Source organism: Ostrea edulis, chromosome 6 (assembly GCF_947568905.1).
Source record: "Ostrea edulis chromosome 6, xbOstEdul1.1, whole genome shotgun sequence".
Taxonomy (NCBI): domain Eukaryota; kingdom Metazoa; phylum Mollusca; class Bivalvia; order Ostreida; family Ostreidae; genus Ostrea; species Ostrea edulis.
In genome coordinates this window covers 20,296,629-20,316,174 of record NC_079169.1, presented here as the reverse complement: position 1 = coordinate 20,316,174, position 19,546 = coordinate 20,296,629, and the positions used below count along the sequence as shown (strand labels likewise).

The window sequence follows — 19,546 nt, the reverse complement described above, 5'->3', positions numbered from 1 at the left end:
TAAACTGCTAATATTTTTACTTCATATTATTTAACATGTACATTTTGCATAGAATGTCATCTTTAATGTACAGGAATTCAGGGGCGCTTAAAACTTATAGACTGAACTATTTTAAATATGTCTGTATTTTTAAAAGTGCCTAAAATTAACATTGTATAATGTTCTGACGTCACAATCATGACTGTATTATGTTTAACGTTGCCCACATAACGTCACGAGGATGACGTCATAATCGACCTTGTTTACATTGTTTAAAAATCTACTGACGAGCCCGCAGGGCGAAAGTGCTATAGATAAAAGTTTGAGTATTGGATTTTATTTTTTGACTTATATATATATATATATATATATATATATATATATATATATCAACACAAGAATTGCAAAATAAATACATTGTAAGGATATGTTTTACTTTAAATTTTATTATGATGAAATTAACATACAAAAGTAAAAGCACAAAATTCAAAACATCCCAGAAAGGTATACCGGGTATGTAAGGAAAATTATCATAAGGAGAACTAACAGTAGAGTGTACAAGGAAACAGTAGCGATGTCGCTATTAAGAGTAGTACATTGCTTTACGACCCTCGCTTTCTGATTTACGGAATAGTATGCTATGACTTGACAATGGAAGGTAATATTGTTAATCACAATATTGACGAAGATAGTCAAATGTACAGGTATTTCCTAGAACTATCAAGTAGATAAAATATATAGAATGCATATTATTTTTCAATATTTTAAATGATATTCAACACATGAATAATTGAACAAGTAATCATAAGAGTAAACTATTTAGGTCCTTTATGTATTGATAGTTTGAGAGAAAGGGAGGGGGTAAAATGAAAAGAACCATACAATATCATAGTTTACAAAATACATGTAGCTAGCAATCGAAATAGCAAACGGATAAATAATGAATCAATAATATCACTATTATACTAAACGGTACAACAAATTCACGATACATGTTCTTCATATTTGGAGTCATGTGTAAATAAAGACATTGTTAGTTTTTAATTGACCTATTTAACGTTATAACAAAATAGTTTTTAAAAGGTCTTTTCTATTCAGCATCTGGAATCGAAAACAATTGTTGGTGTTCTTCAGAAATCTGAAATTGAGTATACATTTAGTGTATTTGATTAATGCTATATTTTGAATGAGCTGGAAAGAGAGCTTTATCTTGTTAATACAAAGTATTGCCTGATCTAATACACGTTTTATCACTTTCAGTACACACACAAACTGGAATTGCATCACGAATTACTTACAACCTCTGTGGAAGCGACTGGAGGAAGTTCGTGTCTCCCTGCTGCTGGGGGACTCGTCGTGCAGACTGAATGGTCTGCGTTTTCCTGTTGTATCCAGACGTTTTGTTATACCCTTACCGGAGGAATGTATCAACGAGTCATCACTGTTTCCACTGCAAATATAACGTAGAATTATACTGAATAGTTTTGAATCATTTAGGGACCAATTTTGGGATTAAAAACTATTATCAATATGCTTTAGGTTTGACCAATGATATAAACAATCCTTCACTATCAGTTCATGTCACCATCAGTTGTGATTTTCCTGACACCTAACCCCATTTAAAAAACCGAAAATCAAGGGAGAGGAAGACGGTAGAATGATGGGTTTATCAGATTAATTCACAATCAAAACCTGATGACAGATCTGCTATCGTAGTCCGGTTTAGGCTCTCTTTGACCGCGTCTTTTCTTGAGGTAAAGATAGACTATGGAGAGTCCCAGGATAGTGATTATTCCTAATGGAATTCCCACTCCAGGTCCAACTATCACCATGTAATTATCTGAAAATATTTAAATCAAATATGTACTCATGTATGTTTATAGGTTTACAAGTCATACTCATTTTTGTATCTATGCTATGACCCAGTGGGACGATGATTGGCAAATAAATCTATTCTATATTCTCTCTCTCTCTCTCTCTCTCTCTCTCTCTCTCTCTCTCTCTCTCTCCTTCGCAGAAAATATAGATTAACTGTGTAATTGTATTATTGAAAGTAATCCTTTACACATATGATACATGGATTTCTATATAGTCTACTACAATTACATTGCATTAAATCTTGTCTCGCATTCGGAAAATATCTTCCTAGATTTGGTATATTATCTCATTTCTGGAAACATATAGTATCTTAAACAATATGTTATACATTCTAGCATGTATTATTTTCAAGTGTGACATCGCACTATCCCTTGACATCAGTCGCTATATAAAAGTTGGGCTCATTAGATCATTACGCAATCCTCTATATATAAAACAGCTAATGAAATCAGTGCATCTTGTTATGGTGTACATGGATACAAATGACGCGATCGAATACTGCTGTATTGATAAACACGCGCAATTGTAATGTTTACACCACTAATTACGTTTATTGATAGTAGATCAAGTTTGGAAATCGTTTTACTTAAGGCAACATTGCTTAAACAAGTGAAATAACCATAACTGTGGGTATCAATACACGTGTTTTTATTTGAATGAAAGGTGAAGATAACGAATAGTGATCAATTTCATAACTGCTATAAGGAATACAAAATAAGTTGGGTAAACACGAACCCCTGGATGTCCCAGAGGTGAGATTAGCTTCCTAGGAGGAGCAAGGATCCTCTTTTAGAAAATATATGTCGTTCATGTATACGAAATTCTTTTACTCGTAAAAGAGCTAAGAAGAATCTTTACATTACGAAAATACAATCTATTCCCCTGAACTATCTAAATAATACACAATCCAGTGACTAGCATTCAGAGCGATTCGACCCTATTTGTATTCATTGCAGCTCAATTTAGATCCCATATACTAGTAGTTTCTATACACTTACAAGATATTTTACATGCTAACTTAACATCTACAGGAAAATCCGATTTTGTGGAAAACAATGCACGGTACCTCATGATACAGAAAGGAGTTAGAATGATCAGAAAGTATGCCAGACAGACGGACGAAAAGCAATATCATGCATCGCGAAGGTTTTCATGAAGCGCAGGCATTGCTTGATAAAATAGTATTTTCAAAGCGTACATGTTATGTTATATATATTAGTGGTAAATATGTTGATAAAGTAGTAATAAATACACGAATCTATTACCTGATGTCGTCAGTGGGCTACAAGAAACAAAATGAATTACATATTATTTCTTTTCATCTTATTTTCATGCATGAAGTGTCTGTTTATTACTTTTGATAATAGAAATGTTTTTATAAAGTTGACGTACCTGCAGGCAATATTTCCATTTGTTTCTGAACATTTTTGACCCTCTTGGCATGGCTGTAAGGCTTGATAAATTGTGCAGAGACTTGTGGAGCTAATGTTCACTATGAAATGAAAATGTCTGGTTTACGAGTATCTGTATACAAAAACATTTGGAAGAAACGAGAGCCTCTCTTTAACTTGTCAGAACTTATCGACTTCTATCATTATCATAAAATACTTTATAGATGGATAGTTACAGATCTTATTTTAAATCAATGATGCAAGTATTCATTGCATCATTGATTTAAAACAAGATCTGTAACTCTAATATAGAAAGGATGACGAACTGAATCTACCAAAATTGCTGGATTCCAAATTCTGTAGTTCTACAGATATTGTTCGTTGTTCCCTGCCATCGTATACAATATTAACGGCCCCACTGGCTAGTCTTTGTAAGGCTTTAGTGATGTCAGTCTTTTGCTGGTCGGAATGGGATTTTGAAGTCACTAACTGGTGGTCAACAACCAGACTTCCAATTCTGCAGTGAAATAATAACCGTCAAAGAATGGAGGAATATACATCCAAAATAACAAACTGGACTGAGTAAAAGAAAACAAAATACCTGATGTGTAGAATAACCACTCTCTGAAATCCTGGTATCGTTGCTTGATAAAACGAAGCTAGCTATAAATAAGAAACGCAACATTTGGTCTCGTATTTTTATTCAGATCACGTGATTATTTTAAAATCTAACTTAAACTCGATAACTCACTGCAGTTGTCATCCTTTGGACTGTGTTGATATAGTGCACGTCTAGGGTGGTTTGATTAGTGTTCATGTCGAATCTTATTTTGATTCTGTATTTGTCCTCTGTGGTATCTGGAAATGTTTAAGATCTGATGTTTGTTCACCATTTTTGAAAGATACATTGTTCAATGTGTAATGCATATGGTATATTATAAATCAGTTACAAAGCTTCCACCTTTCCAATACAATGTAACAAGTATACTATTCAAATACTTAATACATTAATGTTACCGGAAATACTTGGCTTCAGGGGTATGGCTGAAACGAAAATGAAATGGAAATTATTATATTACAACCAACTGGGTAGAGGATCTACATGCATTTATACGTTCTGGAGAATACTGTTTTTATAGTCCTGTTATACAAATTATGGCTTACCTGTGCAAAACGTTCCGTTTCCGCTAAATCCAGATTTACAAGCGCATAGGAAATGACCAACAGTGTCATTGCAATGTGCGTTTGGGTGGCAATTGTGTTGCTGGATGTTGCATTCATCAACATCTTAAATAAAGAAGATGGATATGTTTTATATCCTAACTTATCTATTTGTAACTCTTTAGAGCAAGATAGGAAGCGCATACTATAATGTAAATTCTAGAAAAGAAAATCAGTTTACTTTGACAGTCATTATTTGTCGTCATTTGGTATCCCGTCATGCAAGAGCAGCTGTAGCTTCCGGGTAGTTCTGAACAGATTGCGTTCAATCCACATGTATCCGGCTTCTCTGTGCATTCTGGGATATCCTCGCTACAGGTGTCTCCATTCCATCCAATTTTACATGCACACGCTCCTGTTACTTTGTCACATGACCTGGTATTGCTGGTGTTACATGTGCACTGGTTTTGGCAGTCAACACCAAACGCCATATTGGGACATTCTGTTATAGCAGAACATATACAGTAAATCACGGTCATAATGAACCTACGGGGATAGCAAAAAAAACCCAAAACACCCCAGTTTGCTTTACCCAGACTTGATCATATCCTATATAAATTTAGTTATTTTCCACATATTGGTTCGCAATAAGCGTGGATTCATTATACATGCAAGTATGATCGTTATGAGCGTGTTTTTTAAAATTGTATTTGAGTGTTGACTTAAACCGAACCAGTCACATTAAATAGAGATTTATTTAACATCAGGACTGAACATTCTTTGATACTCACTGTAACAATTGACGCCATTGCCATGAAATCCAATGTCACACATGCAGGAAAAGTTACCGACGGTGTTGTGACAAGTAGCATTTAGATGACAGTCATTAGTACCATCCAAACATTCATCAACATCTGATTTAAACGATATAAAAACAGAAGACATTCATAAATATCCGAGTTAATGATATAAAAACAAAAGACATTCATAAATATCTGAGTTAATGATATAAAAACAGAAGACATTCATAAATGATACAAAAACAAAGGACACAAAGGATATTCTTCAGCAAATGAGTTAATAATTGTAAAACTAGATTTGTCGGCACATGAATGCCCCCAGTAAAGTTAAATGTAGGAGATCCATCGAAGTATAGTATTGAATGTGGTATTAAGATTGTATGTTACATGCATTCAGTACAATGATTGATCGATTATATCTTGTTTAACGTCCCTCTGGAGAATTTTGCACTTGTATCATATGGAGACGTCACCAAGACCAGTGAAGGGCTTCAAATTTAGGCCTATGTCCGGCGCTTATGGCCATTAAGCACTAGGGTTCTTTAGCGTGCCACACCTACTGTGACACGGGACATCCATTTTTAAGGTAATCTCCGAGGACCCGTGACATTCACACCTGATGCCGAGTGTTTGGCTATGGAACTGTCACTACCTGTTTTAACGACCTAGGTCTGTCGCGGCCGGGGTTCGAACCCCGACCTTCCGCATGCGGGGCGAACGCTCTACCTCTAGACCACCGCGGCGGCAAGTACAATGAAGAACTTAACAACAAACCTTGATATGTATTACCACTCCATCAAACATCAACGAACTGAAACAAAACTCAAAATAGTTCTGTAACTCATCAATGTAAAACTTATACGGTACCAATTTTGATGCATCAGATGCGCATTTCGACAAATAATGTCTATTCAGTGATGCTCAACCGAAATGTTTGAAATCCGAAATAACAATGGAGCATACAAAAAAGTGATTGTAAAAAAATCAGTGCAATATCTCAAGGCGTTCACAAAAACGTCCGGAAAACTGGCCTTAACTGTATTTTTTCTACGATAAAGGGGCAAAACTTCATCAACAATCAACGAACCGGAACAAAACTCAAAATCGTTCTGTAACTTATCTGTATACATCTGCATACAAAAAGTGATTGTATTTCACCTGTACAATTCCTGCCACTGCCAAAGAAACCGGGATTGCACTCACAGAAGTAGTTACCAAACGTGTTGATACAGGAGGCATTGACGTGGCAGCTATGTGTGTTTTCTACACATTCATCTTTTTCTGTTGGGAGTTCCAAATAAAACACAAACCCATAGTTTAACACATGACACACAGACGTGAATAGGATTCAAATTACACATATGTATGGTCCCATCATAGTCCTTCAGAAAATGATCATACAATATCCATACCTAGACAGGTTTGTCCATCGCCATAGAAACCTGAGTTGCATGCACAGGTGTGACTACCGTTTGTATTTGTACAAAGCGCATGCGTATCGCAAGAAGACAGGTTCCGCAAGCATTCATCAATATCTAGAAAAAATATAACAATTAAGGTAAACAAGACATTCCTTTTCAAAATTGAGTTTGAGGTGAACACTAAGCTTTCTTACCTTTGCACATTTTCCCGTCACCTTCGTAACCACCCTTACATTGACAGGAGAAGCTCCCCGCCGTGTTATTACACAGAGCATCAGGGTGACATTCCGGGGGTTCCTTTAAGCACTCATCAACATCTAAGTTAAAAATGACAAAGTCATTGAAATAGTATCGATTGTCAGGCTATATTATTGATAGTTCATTTATCAATGCGTGCACAATTCCAGAAGTCCTCGTAGTAGATATTTGTTATATTGTGTCATTAAGCACCACAATAAAACCTACTCGTGATGTAAATTTATGTTCGTTGGTTAGCAAGGTTAAGAACAAAGATAATTTTGGAATCAAACACACACTATTCAGTGCTGATAGTATTTAGCCTTGGCATTTGAAAGGAAGACTCTGCTACACGTGTAGCCTGACCTGAAGGTTATAGAACTTTTACTGTATTCATACTCAAACTCAGCTATGTTTGTTTTGAGTACTTTAAAGGGACTGATTCACGATTTTCCTCCAAATTTTGTTTTTCACTTTAAATGATCAAAATCTACAGTCTAATATGTTTAGAAGGTTTCTAATTTTTTTTAAGGTTATTCGTTATGACAGAATCGCATTATAGAGAGTTTATTATTTGTTTTGAAAACAAAGACTGGGGTGTGTTAATGTATACCGGGTTTTCAAAATAAATGGATTCTGATCCAAGTTTATCATATTTATCACATCTCAAGTATACTTTAGGCAAAATGTGTCAATTAATAGTTAAAATTTATGATTGTACAAAATGAAGATGCTTTAAATTACAATATTAACGTTTCACTGGTTTGTTTGTTTACATAAAAAGACTCGAGTCTTTGTTTACATAACACATAATCAAAGCTAAAATATTGCTTTTATCCTTGCATTCGGACAGTCCAAATTGTGGTTGTCAACATTGAATGAGCTATATTTTTCATTGTTAACATCAAAATTGAAAAACATTTATTTCAAAAAAAACGTAAATCAGTCCCTTTAAGCAATATTCGAAAAATCTTAAGCATGTACATTATACTCCACTTGAGTGCGAGAATGATTCTATAAACGTTTTATAACCTTGACTTTGGAGTATGTTTGAGTATGAATACAATGTAGAACGCGGAGTATAAGTATGAAAACGTGCTAAAAAAAGTTTGATACTCCCAGGCCTGATCTTTATGGCAAACTAACCTGAACACTTTCCCCCATCTCCAATGAAACCAGGATCACAAGTACAAACATAGCTTCCCCGTGTATTGTTGCACTTTGAATTTGGGTCACACACACTTGGTGATGAACATTCATTTACATCTGATAAAGTATGTAGCAAACATAGCGTGAATTGCATATCTATAAATCTACTCTATGCAAATGATAATTCATGAAAACATTTTAAGAAGAATTGCATGCACGGTTCATAGGGTAATTTTACCTGAACAAGTGTGTCCATCTCCCGAGAAACCAGGGTCACATGTACAGATATAGCCACCACTAGTGTCCATACAGCGAGAGTTCACGTGACAAGAATGACTTCTTGTCACACATTCATCTATATCTATTTTGGACCAAAAAAACCCCAGATGCACTAGACTTAATAATATCGTTTTTACGTCTAAATACTGATGGAAATTTAGCCTCCGCCCAGAAATAAGTCTTTTGTTGGCGGTAATTTACACAACGAATTCTGACTTTCAACGGATTGACTTATGTATTGCGACACATACTAAAAGAAACTGATCTCAAGACAGTTCAAATCAACACATGTATCAATTACTATATTCTTCATACCAAATGAAAGAATTATTTCTACATACTTGAACATGTATTTGATGACGTTTTCTGAAAGCCCGGATCACACTGGCAACTGAAAGAACCAATTTCCTCTGTGCATTTGGCGTTCGCACCACAAATACTGGGAGTACGAGAACACTCGTGAACATCCACTGAACAATTGAGCCCTGTCCATCCTCCTCTACAGTTGCAGGTGCCGTTTCTTTTATCGCATGTCATAGTGTTTTCTTCATTACATTGACACTGTAACCCACAGTTTGGTCCGTAACGGTTTCCAGAACATTCTAAGCACATTATCATATTCATTAATTTCCCGTATAAATAACATGCATTGTCTCTAAGAGATACAGAATTTTGGAAGCATATCTACATTTCCACATAAAAGAAGTGAGCAAACACACCTATCTCATGCCTCCACAATGAATTACAATGCTACACACAATGAATGATAATGCTACACACAATGAATGACAATACAACATACAATGAATGACAATGCTACACACAATGAATGACAATGCTACTCATAATGAAAAGGTGGAGATATCGAACAGGGATCAATCTCATAACTCCTATAAGGAATACAAAATTAAATGTTGGGCAAACACGGACCCCTAGATATACCAGAATGGGACCAGGTGCCGAGGAGGAGTAACCATCCCCTGTCGACCGGTCGATCAAGTGAAGATAACGAACAGTGATCAATCTCATAACTCCTATAAGCAATACAAAATAGATACATGTAGTTGGGCAAACACGGACCCCTGGACGCACCAGAGGTGGGACCATGTGCCTAGGAGGAGCAAGCATCCCCTGTTGACCGGTCACACCCGCCGTGAGCCCTATATCCTGAGTAGGTAAATAAATGACAACACTACACATGATGAATGACTATGGCAATGCTACTAACACTTAATGACATTACTCTGCACAAAAAAAACCCTAGAAATTCTGATGCCTCTGTGTTATACTGTACTATTTCATGCATGTCACTAGATGGCGCTATTGAAGTCATATGCAAAATTTCTTTTAGAAAAAAACAGCAACACATTTTCGTTATAGATGGCCTCAAAAATCGGTTTCGCAGAAGTTGCAGCAAACAGTATATTTTGGTCCAACTTCTATGTTCAAAAGGGGTATAACTCCCAGAACAAATGTGATGTAAATATGCGTACGTTATATCCATATTGAATACAAAGTTACACGAAATTCTGATCAGCGGTTTCAAAGGAGTAGAGCTAGTGTATTTTGTCCAAACCTCAATATTCAAAAGGGTTATAACTCCAATTAGAAAATAAAATCAGAGTTTCTTGTGAATATGAACATTTACACAATATGTCCCTATCAAATATAAAGTTACATGAAATTCTGTTCAATGTCTTCAGAGTAGTTGCGCTGACAAACTGCTTCAGTGGAAATAATTCTAAGAAAACAAATCGTATAGAACTTTCATATGCCTATGTGCATTTATAGAGTATGTCCTCATTAACTACAAATGTTCATGACATTGAGTTGAGCGGTTTCAGAGGAGTCTCTGACAATAAAACAGGTCTGACTGACTGACCAACTGACGGACTGACTGACAGATTGCCAGATAAACACATATTACCTCTCGTTGTGTGGGGATAAATATATTTCATCATTTATATTCTATACTTACCCACACACATTCCACCCGCCATTACTGAGCCATTGTCACATACACAAGTGTATGAACCTAAGGAATTTACACATGTGGATGAGACAGGACATGTACTGGACTGTCCACATTCATCGATATCACTCTCACAATCTGTCCCAGACCATCCAGGCTTACACGTGCAGTCACCAGAAGTGGAGTCACAAGACAGGGAGTTCTCGTTGTTGCAAGTACATTGGCTGGAGCAATTCGGACCAAACCTCCAGTTTGAACACTCTAAACGATACCAGCGAATATATGGTGATAACAACAGCTTATGTGTGTAAAAATGAATTGTTTACATAAAAGATGTTTCAGTGATTTTCAATCATTCATATACCTATGCATGTTCTTTGATCATCATCCAACATTTTCCCGTTTTCACAGAGACATGAATAACCTTGACCCAGTGCTTTCTCAACACACGTCTGGCTGCAAGGGTTAGGGGAACAATCATCTCGATCTGGCAAAACGAAATTATATAACATGTTAGTGCAGCAAAATGAACATGTGTCTCAATGACAATTTGTAATAGTAGCTTAAAATGCAAAAAAAAACAAACCCAAACCAACAACAACAAAACTCCGCTATATTTTAAGTATATAAGTTGTTACCGATGCATGTTCTATTGTCTGTATCTATGAAATATCCATTGTCACAGAAGCAGTATTCTGACCCATCAACGTTGACTCCACATTTCTGAGAACAGGTTGCAGTACCGTTTGAACACTCAGTCTTTGCTAGAAAATGGTAAATCTAATTATTATTAAAGATTCACCTTTACAAGGCACATTCACCATAGACAAATGTAATTGAAGATGCTACTCGATATATACCGTAGCAATCCTTCCTGTTGGTTGTGTTCAGTAGGTATCCTGCGTGGCAGCTGCACTTGTAACTGCCTATAGTATTGGTGCATACTTGGTCACAAGGTTGGACCGGTAAGCTACATTCATCGATGTCGCCGCAAAGATTACCATTAACAAGATGAAATCCTGAGTAACAATTGCAGACGAAGCTTCCGGGAATATTCGTACACAGCTGAGAACAGGGATGATCAACACATTCATCGACATCTAAAATGATTGTGGCAATCAAATCAACGCACCTCAACTACTGTAAAATGTATATCACATGGTGTAAATAATACATTAATTTGTCCCAAAATAAAACAACGATTACCATTACAAGTCCCTGAGGCCTCTACGTAACCATTCTGACAGGCACATGCGTAAGATCCTGGAGTGTTACGGCATACTTGATGGATGCCATTGCAAGGATTTCCGGCCATGCATTCATCGATGTCTGCGTCGCATTTGGTGCCGATCCATCCAGGTTTGCATAGACACCCTCGGACGGGATCGCAATGTGATGCACCCACACCACATTCACAAGGAGTCTGGCAATCCATACCATATGAGAAACCATCACATGCTTGAAAATGTTGATATAATAACTAATTAGTAAATGCAAATTTGAAGCGTTACCTTACAATTCAAACACTGGATTGATGTAAAGCTTTTAGCATACTTCTACATGTTCTTCCATCGTTTTCCAAGTAGGTACCCTCTGGACAAGAACAATTAAACGACCCTGGTGTATTAACACACGTGTCTTTCTGCGAACATTTATTCAAAGACATATTTGCACACTCGTTCACATCTATAAATATAAAAACAACGAAGAAATAAAAGAAATTATATCCAAACAATTTGACCCAAAGTTCGTGTTACAATGTGGTGACATTAACCAGACCTATGCACGATGACTTGTCCTGCTCGTTGAGAATGTAACCCTCTGGACAGAAACAGAATCCGATCGTATGATTCTTTGGAGCCTGCTTGCACCCATAGCTGCAATTCAATCCAGGGAAGAGAAGACATGCGTCTTGTACTGTGTGAGTATAATTATAAAACATGTGAACACATAAATATATGATATATTGAGAGAGGTGTTTGATGTGTTAAGACATGTGTAAATATACAGTAAATATACATATGTTTACCTTTTGAGCATGTTTTCCTGTCGTCATTGAGGGAAAATCCAAAGTGACAATCACAATCATAACTACCATTTACATTGCTACATATCTGGGAACAACCGTCAATATTAGCTTCACATTCATCAAAATCTACAATAAATGTAAATTCAAATCATCAAGCGTAATAGTTACAGAAAAATAAGGGTCGAGGTTTCATATTTCCCGGTTTACACATTCATTGATTATATGTTGGTTTCTAAACTGACCTCGGCACTCGTAGAGATTCTTCTGAATGTATCCGGTCTTGCATTTGCAGCTGAATCCACCATCTTTGTTCTTGCACGTGGATGTTGCAGTGGAACAGTTGTGTGATCCAGCATTTGTGCATTCGTCCACATCTATAATTAATGAATATCAATTACATATCATTTAATTTTGTAATATTAACCAATGTCTAGGGAGATATAAACCAATACATATGCACAATATGCATTTAAATGTAGTACGTTTTTTAAGTGAGTTGATATCTTCTTTAAATATGTGTATGAAACAAATCTATTGAATGTATGAATAACAAACATATGAAACCTGTGACGAAAGTTGTGGGCTTGAAAAGAATTATATATAATTTTTGCACAATTGCCAAAGTGAAGACCAATTTGTCATGTGATACTTTCCTTTCTGAAATCTGCAATCTAATATCATCTCTCTCTCTCTCTCTCTCTCTCTCTCTCTCTCTCTCTCTCTCTCTCTCTCAATATCTTATTTCCGTGTATTCAGATTGACTGACACACAATTATTACGTGTGACGTTTGATTATTCAACACCTAGGCAAAATAAATTGGGGTCTCAAATTGATATGGACTTAAGCTTTGGAGAATATTGTACTTCTCTAGTAGCTAGATCATCGCATTGACCAAGAAATTAATTAAATATTGGTCAAATTACTGGAAAACAGCAAAATAAAAAGAAACCTGTCCTCCTTGAAATTAATAATGTCATTGTTATATACTTGATATTATATATTGGGTATATGCATATAAAATTCAATGTTAGGTATTGTGAATTCTATAGAAACATGAACATACCAACACATTTTGCCGCCTCTTTTCTGTAACCCTGTCGACAGTCACACCTATAACCACCTTGTAGATTGTGACATAGTTTATCTGTCCCACATATCGATTGGTTAACGCTGCACTCATTCACATCCTGACTACAATCTGATCCGGTCCATCCAGGTAAACAGACGCAACCTTTGACTGGATCACACCGGTCCATTCCGGCGCCGCACTCACACATATAACTACATCCCTGTCCGTAGTATGGCGCATCGCATTCTAAAGAAATAAGTCAGTCTGTTAATGTGGTACATTTCAATGTCATTAAACACATTTTGAAAACCAAAAATGTAAGAGCTATATTGATGATAAGATTCCATCGCAGTACCGGAGCACGTAGTGTGGTCCGAGTTAAGTCTGTATCCGATATAGCAGGCACAACTGTATGATCCGTTAGTGTCCGTACAATGTTGTGAGCAGATGTTGCGGTCACACTCGTTGATATCTGACAAGCAAATGAACAAAACATTATGTGAATGTTGGTTTAATTTGGGAAATGGATGTTTTGCCTAAAAATTCTAGGTTTCAATGTCTTTACATACTTGTACAATTCCTGTTATTCGCAGCGAGTTCATATCCAGCTGGACATATACATTTGAAGACGCCGGATGAGTTATCGCAGGTATACTGACAGGAGAGTCCCACAAGTTTACAGACATCCGTTTCTAAAATTAAACTTAGATTTTAACGAATATTCATCAGTATATTTCAGCAATTTATATTTGAAAATGTATATTAACGTGATGAACAGCAATCTTATACGATAATGTCAAGATGAGCGAAATATTTACAATCTTATGTAACAATGTTGCGGTATTTTCAATCAAAATTAAGAGAAGAATTGACATGGGTCCTTGTATCATGAATGATGTGTCTACAATCTTATGTAACATCGTTGTGCTGAATGATGTGTCTACAACTTGAGTTCACCTATTTGCAGACACGAGCTGTTGTCTTTCTTAAGTTCAAATCCTGTAACACATGAACACACATATGAACCATCCGTATTGTGACAATTCTGTTCACACGTCGATGTTCCTTCAGAGCACTCATCAATATCTGAAATGAAAATGCAAGTCACTTGATTAAAGACTTATCTAATGTTTATATAAAATTTATTCAAACACTTGATAGACAAACTAAGAGTTTGTGTACCTCGACAGGAACCCTCGCTCATGCGGTACCCATTGAAACAATGACATTCAAAACCTCCCTCTGTATTTTCGCACACTTGCTCACATTGGTTAGTCGAGGTGGTGTTGCACTCATTGATGTCTAAAAAAATAAAAACCCGTAGTTTTCACTATGCATTAATGCATTGAGGAAATTAAAACTTGATGGATCATTTTATAAGGAGTACCTTGACATTTGTTGTCAATATCCTGATATCCTCGTGGGCATTCCGTACAGTTATAACCTCTACCAATCCTCAGCTCCTCCTCTACAGGCAGGTCCGTGCAGTTACGCCCCAGAGGACATGGACTATCCGCGCATGCGTCTGCGTCAAGTTCACAATTATCACCTATAAACAGACAAAATGGTAAATGAGCAATCCAAACACTATGTTGGCGTAGGGCACTTGTTGAAATAAAGTTAAAGATGATACACCGATTTTCCTTACCTGTGTATCCATGGTAACAAACACAGGTAGCCAGTCTGAACGTACTATTTGTCGAGTGAACTGTTCTGTTGTAATCACAATAACCCCGATGGCTGCACGCGCTGCACACGATTAATATAATATCCATTGCTGGGGCGGAAACTCCATCAGTGTCAACGACTGTTATACTTAAATAAGAAAGAACGATTGTTCCATATCAGCTTTACGCACTGTCCCTTGTGTCTCTTGAGAAAAATATCTGTTTACAATAGGTCTCATATCCGTCTATTCTCATGCAAAACCTGAACCACTAATGTGGGCCTACCCTCGTCTCATGAATCACACGACGTGAAAAAACCTTACCGTAATTTATAATTTATGAGAGTTCTTCCATATTGATCACACACGTTGTGTGCTTATCTTTTTTTGAGATTTTGAGGGATTTTCTTTTATATTCTATTGCAGAAATGGGAACGCCAATCGTAGCCTGGTTATGTATAGTTATACAGGGACTAAAATAAACCGTGATCTGTTACAATTTCTGTTTTGCATAGAATATGAGTTTTTAAGATATTGGCTTTATTATTGGTATTATCAGTGTATTAAAATAATGTCTCCGAACCCTAATTCATTCAATTTTCATGATGTTTTTTTGTTGGAGTTTGAGCAAGAACGGTGCTTGATACCTAATCTGTGCGTTGTTCGAATCATTTGGCGTCCAGGTAGCTACCCCGGTGATATTGTCAAAGGAAAACCCTGTTGGTGGCTGGTTCAGAACCTGGTACGTATAACCCTTGTCATCAGAGGCATTGAATTGTATTTGGACCGTTTTATTTACTTCCACATGAATAACCTCTTCACCGTCAATAAATGGTGGCTGATTTTCTATAGAAAGAAACAATACGAAAATATCAGAAAACATCCAGTCCGATGAATAGATACAATGTTGACCCAGTTAGTTTATAACGTTAGTAAGTAGATAGAGACATTACCAATATTGACAAGGTCCTGTTTATTAGAGGTGTCTGTGTTTCCAGAAGAGAGAGCCAAAGCTTTATCTCCGGTTGCAAGGTAGTCGAAAATACAGGCTTGGGAGGCCGAGTCCCCGCCGCAGGCTTCACGGGAGGCATTTCTCTGATCTTCAGGGTATTCATCAACAAAGAAAGGAACAAATTCAGGGTGAGAATAGTCCCTATGTGATAGGCCTGAACCATAATGGAAGATTGATGTCGTCTCGTTTACAGCCCCTGTTAATTCATATAGATTAACCTTTATAAGCAATGTCATGTGTTCATAAAAAGTAACATGGAAGTTTCTTTTAGAAAAAATATATTATTTTACGTGGATACTCCACATATTTCTACTGCATTAAATCAAATTCTTAATAAGATGTTTGGTATTGAAGTGCTAAAAGATAATACAGTGGGTACATGGATGTGATCGAGAGCTAGTGCTTACAGAACTGTCCAAAATTGTTGTAGATTTTTCTCTCTGTGTTCACGTCCTCTGGTTTCAGGAAAGTTCCGTTAGGAAGAATGAAGTCATTTGTACTGTTTCCGTCAAAGTTTCCCATCAAGCCAGCAACACTGCCATTATATTTAGAATCCACCACTGCCTCAATTGTTAAAAATCGAACTCCTAACGTCACCTTCATTGTTATAGCTTGAAAGGGAAGTAAATAATTGTGATTTTAATGACCAAATTAATTCTTGTTTCTCACTGCAGTATCGGTCCACTTTAATCATACTTATATTTAACTTACATGAGTTGAGGAAGGTGGCTGTGTAAGTTTGGTTTTCTTTCGTAATGACCAGGTACCTGGTAAAATATCTGTAGGAAATGTCATCCTCAAAGCTGTTTGTTAAATCTTGGTCATTTCCTCGAATGTACATTTCTACAAGACAAAAAAGGAAATTTTGTACATAAATTCTTAATATGAAGTCTGGGAATGATGCACTTTTACCCAAAGCAATGATATATTTCTTGAATGTTGTTTAAGATTTTGAATGTAACTGACTGTCTTTGTTTCGGGATAGTTCCACTTGCACGAAGGATCCTGTGTCGTCTCTAGCAGCAAACGCACTGAATATGGTAGCATTGATGACTGTGCCATTCGCTCCCTCAGCGAGGTCCGTTCTAGCCTGTAATTCAAACTGCTTCTCTTCCGTATTAATTCTCAGCAACACGTACTCATCATAGCCGTTAAATGTGTACTGATTTCCATCGAGGGTGTTTATATGAGGGTCTCCAAATAGCCAGGCTTTAAAAGAAAACGTGGAGAGAACAAACAGTGAACAATCTAAAAAAAAGTAGAGAAAACCCTGTTATGTATGTCAAGAGCATCAGTCAGACGATTTCATTTAATGTTGCAACATGACCATGAATTCTCCTCCACTGCATTGGCAAAAACGTGCAATGAATTGAAATGCTATGAAAAATATCACTCCTCTTTTACTTACATATCCAGAATATAGACACTCGATAGCACCACGTTCTAGGACGAACTTCGTAATACCAATCGCAATGTCCAGTTCCGCAACACTGCTCCTTTGGTAAAAGGTCCTCATTGTAATATTGAATTGTGTCAAAGAACGGGCTGTTTTCCAGGAGGGTTCCGGCTGCTGGTCTCGTCCACGTGCGGGTAGTGGATCCAAACCATCCTATAGACCACCATGACCATGACCATCCGAACCACCAGTTGGAGATCGGATAACAACATTCCTATTCAAGCATAAAAATACATGGTATCATTGTTGTTTTAATGACAACTCCATCAGTATATTTACAAATATATTGCCATTATAATTATAGAACGCCCCAATAGTAACCTTTTTCAAACGAATCCACTTACTATCAATGTTATTTAAAGTTCAAGAACTAAGCACGATACTTACAGCGCTTCCGGTAAATGACATCATAGATGCGTAACAAATTACTCCGTTAGCAAAATCAGTCCTTGAATACTGGAACCCGCCATCAAATAATAACCAGTCGAGCTGACATGGACACACGTTTGACCACCACTGTCTGCGATTACGCAGAATGGTGTCCATGCCTTGATTCTTATTCCTGATATACCAGTTAAAACAGGAGAGCTCATCTCCTGAATACTGTATTTCTGTTGTCAATTTGTATATCCAAAATCCCCGAATTCCTACAAGGCATATACATATCTCAATGTGCTATCTTTTAGACGTTTCTAGAAGCATTGAGAACTACATCGTCTTATTCTTAGTAAGGGAGGGGGGTTGCGGATTTGATATCAAACAACACTAAGGCCCAGAAATTGTATATCAGTAACAATCAGAAGTACCACTGTCCAAATAATGCCCCCTTACATAATATTCGTAATACGATAAACCCCTGTGTACTGAATAACCTCGTGACGTATTATGCCGCTATCTATAGTGTTATATTGCACCTAAAATGTCTAAAAACTTTCATATATGTGTATATGTATACAATATAGACTCCTAATGTGAAGTAGGCAATATGCTAATGCATCCAATCATGCTGAAATGAAGGAAATCATATGCGCTTATTTAACCTGTATATCTTTACCTCTATTGCCTGGAATTTGACTGAGAGTAAATGTTCCGCTCCGACAGGAGTAAGGATTACTGGTGTAGAAGCTCCGATATCTGTAACCTACCGAGATATCTAGCCCATTAACGACCGCCAAGTTCACATCGATGTAATAAAACATGGTGAACGTGTTGATCCCATCCGTCACAAGAACAGCCTGTACTGTCACATTCTGACACAGACAAAATCAGTATGAAATAGTCACAAGAACAGCCTGTACTGTCACATTCTGACACACACAAAATCAGTATGAAATAGTCACAAGAACAGCCTATACTGTCACATTCTGACACACACAAAATCAGTATGAAATAGTCACAAGAACAGCCTGTACTGTCACATTCGGACACAGACAAAATCAGTATGAAATAGTCACAAGAACAGCCTGTACTGTCACATTCTGACACAGACAAAATCAGTATGAAATAGTCACAAGAACAGCCTGTACTGTCACATTCTGACGACACACAAAATTCATTATGAAATAGTCACAAGAACAGCCTGTACTGTCACATTCTGACACAGACAAAATTCATTATGAAATAGATTTCGCAAAATAGATGTGCTTATGGAAGGTGAAGATAACGAACAATGATCAATCTCATAACTCCTATAAGCAATACAAAATAGATAGCTGGGCAAACACGGACCCCTGGACACACCAGATGTGGGATCAGGTGCCTAGGAGGAGTAAGCATTCCCTGTCTACCGGTCACACCCGCCATGAGTCCTATATCCTGATCAGGTAAACGGAGTTATCCGTAGTCAAAATCAGCGTGCCAAGAATAGCCTTACAATCGGTATGAAACACGTCAGACTGCATTGGAACCAATGATCGTTATAACGACCATAGAAGTTGCGAAATGCTGATTTCAATCGAGACTGTTGAAACCTTGTACCATCAACTTGTTTTTCAGTAGCTTGCCTCCAATTAAAAACTGATCATACGCAGAACAAGCTCTTGCGTA

At 36.9% G+C, this 19,546-nt stretch overlaps 1 protein-coding gene across 1 annotated transcript in view; it reads right to left on the bottom strand.

The window, feature by feature from the left end:
• Window positions 1–407: 407 nt before the first annotated feature.
• The window catches only part of LOC125645867 (uncharacterized), a 51,361-nt gene continuing 32,222 nt past the window's right edge, over window positions 408–19,546 (bottom strand). The window contains exons 23-64 of the mRNA XM_048871753.2: window positions 18,555–18,750; window positions 17,888–18,147; window positions 17,453–17,714; window positions 17,011–17,253; window positions 16,756–16,887; window positions 16,452–16,655; window positions 15,986–16,240; window positions 15,680–15,878; window positions 15,015–15,181; window positions 14,754–14,915; window positions 14,549–14,668; window positions 14,324–14,452; window positions 13,936–14,058; window positions 13,722–13,838; window positions 13,361–13,612; window positions 12,539–12,670; window positions 12,297–12,422; window positions 12,047–12,184; window positions 11,822–11,953; window positions 11,474–11,725; window positions 11,128–11,367; window positions 10,906–11,031; window positions 10,632–10,754; window positions 10,274–10,528; window positions 8,637–8,897; window positions 8,255–8,377; window positions 8,014–8,133; window positions 6,825–6,947; window positions 6,622–6,744; window positions 6,368–6,490; window positions 5,201–5,323; window positions 4,651–4,911; window positions 4,413–4,535; window positions 4,266–4,292; window positions 4,000–4,106; window positions 3,850–3,911; window positions 3,584–3,765; window positions 3,250–3,349; window positions 3,123–3,139; window positions 1,672–1,819; window positions 1,278–1,429; window positions 408–1,117 (exon numbers count right to left, since the gene is read on the bottom strand). Of these exons, the coding sequence (XP_048727710.2) occupies window positions 1,110–1,117; window positions 1,278–1,429; window positions 1,672–1,819; window positions 3,123–3,139; window positions 3,250–3,349; window positions 3,584–3,765; window positions 3,850–3,911; window positions 4,000–4,106; window positions 4,266–4,292; window positions 4,413–4,535; window positions 4,651–4,911; window positions 5,201–5,323; window positions 6,368–6,490; window positions 6,622–6,744; window positions 6,825–6,947; window positions 8,014–8,133; window positions 8,255–8,377; window positions 8,637–8,897; window positions 10,274–10,528; window positions 10,632–10,754; window positions 10,906–11,031; window positions 11,128–11,367; window positions 11,474–11,725; window positions 11,822–11,953; window positions 12,047–12,184; window positions 12,297–12,422; window positions 12,539–12,670; window positions 13,361–13,612; window positions 13,722–13,838; window positions 13,936–14,058; window positions 14,324–14,452; window positions 14,549–14,668; window positions 14,754–14,915; window positions 15,015–15,181; window positions 15,680–15,878; window positions 15,986–16,240; window positions 16,452–16,655; window positions 16,756–16,887; window positions 17,011–17,253; window positions 17,453–17,714; window positions 17,888–18,147; window positions 18,555–18,750 (6,528 nt within the window). The 3' untranslated portion in view covers window positions 408–1,109. The remainder of the gene's footprint in view (window positions 1,118–1,277; window positions 1,430–1,671; window positions 1,820–3,122; window positions 3,140–3,249; window positions 3,350–3,583; window positions 3,766–3,849; window positions 3,912–3,999; window positions 4,107–4,265; window positions 4,293–4,412; window positions 4,536–4,650; window positions 4,912–5,200; window positions 5,324–6,367; window positions 6,491–6,621; window positions 6,745–6,824; window positions 6,948–8,013; window positions 8,134–8,254; window positions 8,378–8,636; window positions 8,898–10,273; window positions 10,529–10,631; window positions 10,755–10,905; window positions 11,032–11,127; window positions 11,368–11,473; window positions 11,726–11,821; window positions 11,954–12,046; window positions 12,185–12,296; window positions 12,423–12,538; window positions 12,671–13,360; window positions 13,613–13,721; window positions 13,839–13,935; window positions 14,059–14,323; window positions 14,453–14,548; window positions 14,669–14,753; window positions 14,916–15,014; window positions 15,182–15,679; window positions 15,879–15,985; window positions 16,241–16,451; window positions 16,656–16,755; window positions 16,888–17,010; window positions 17,254–17,452; window positions 17,715–17,887; window positions 18,148–18,554; window positions 18,751–19,546) is intronic.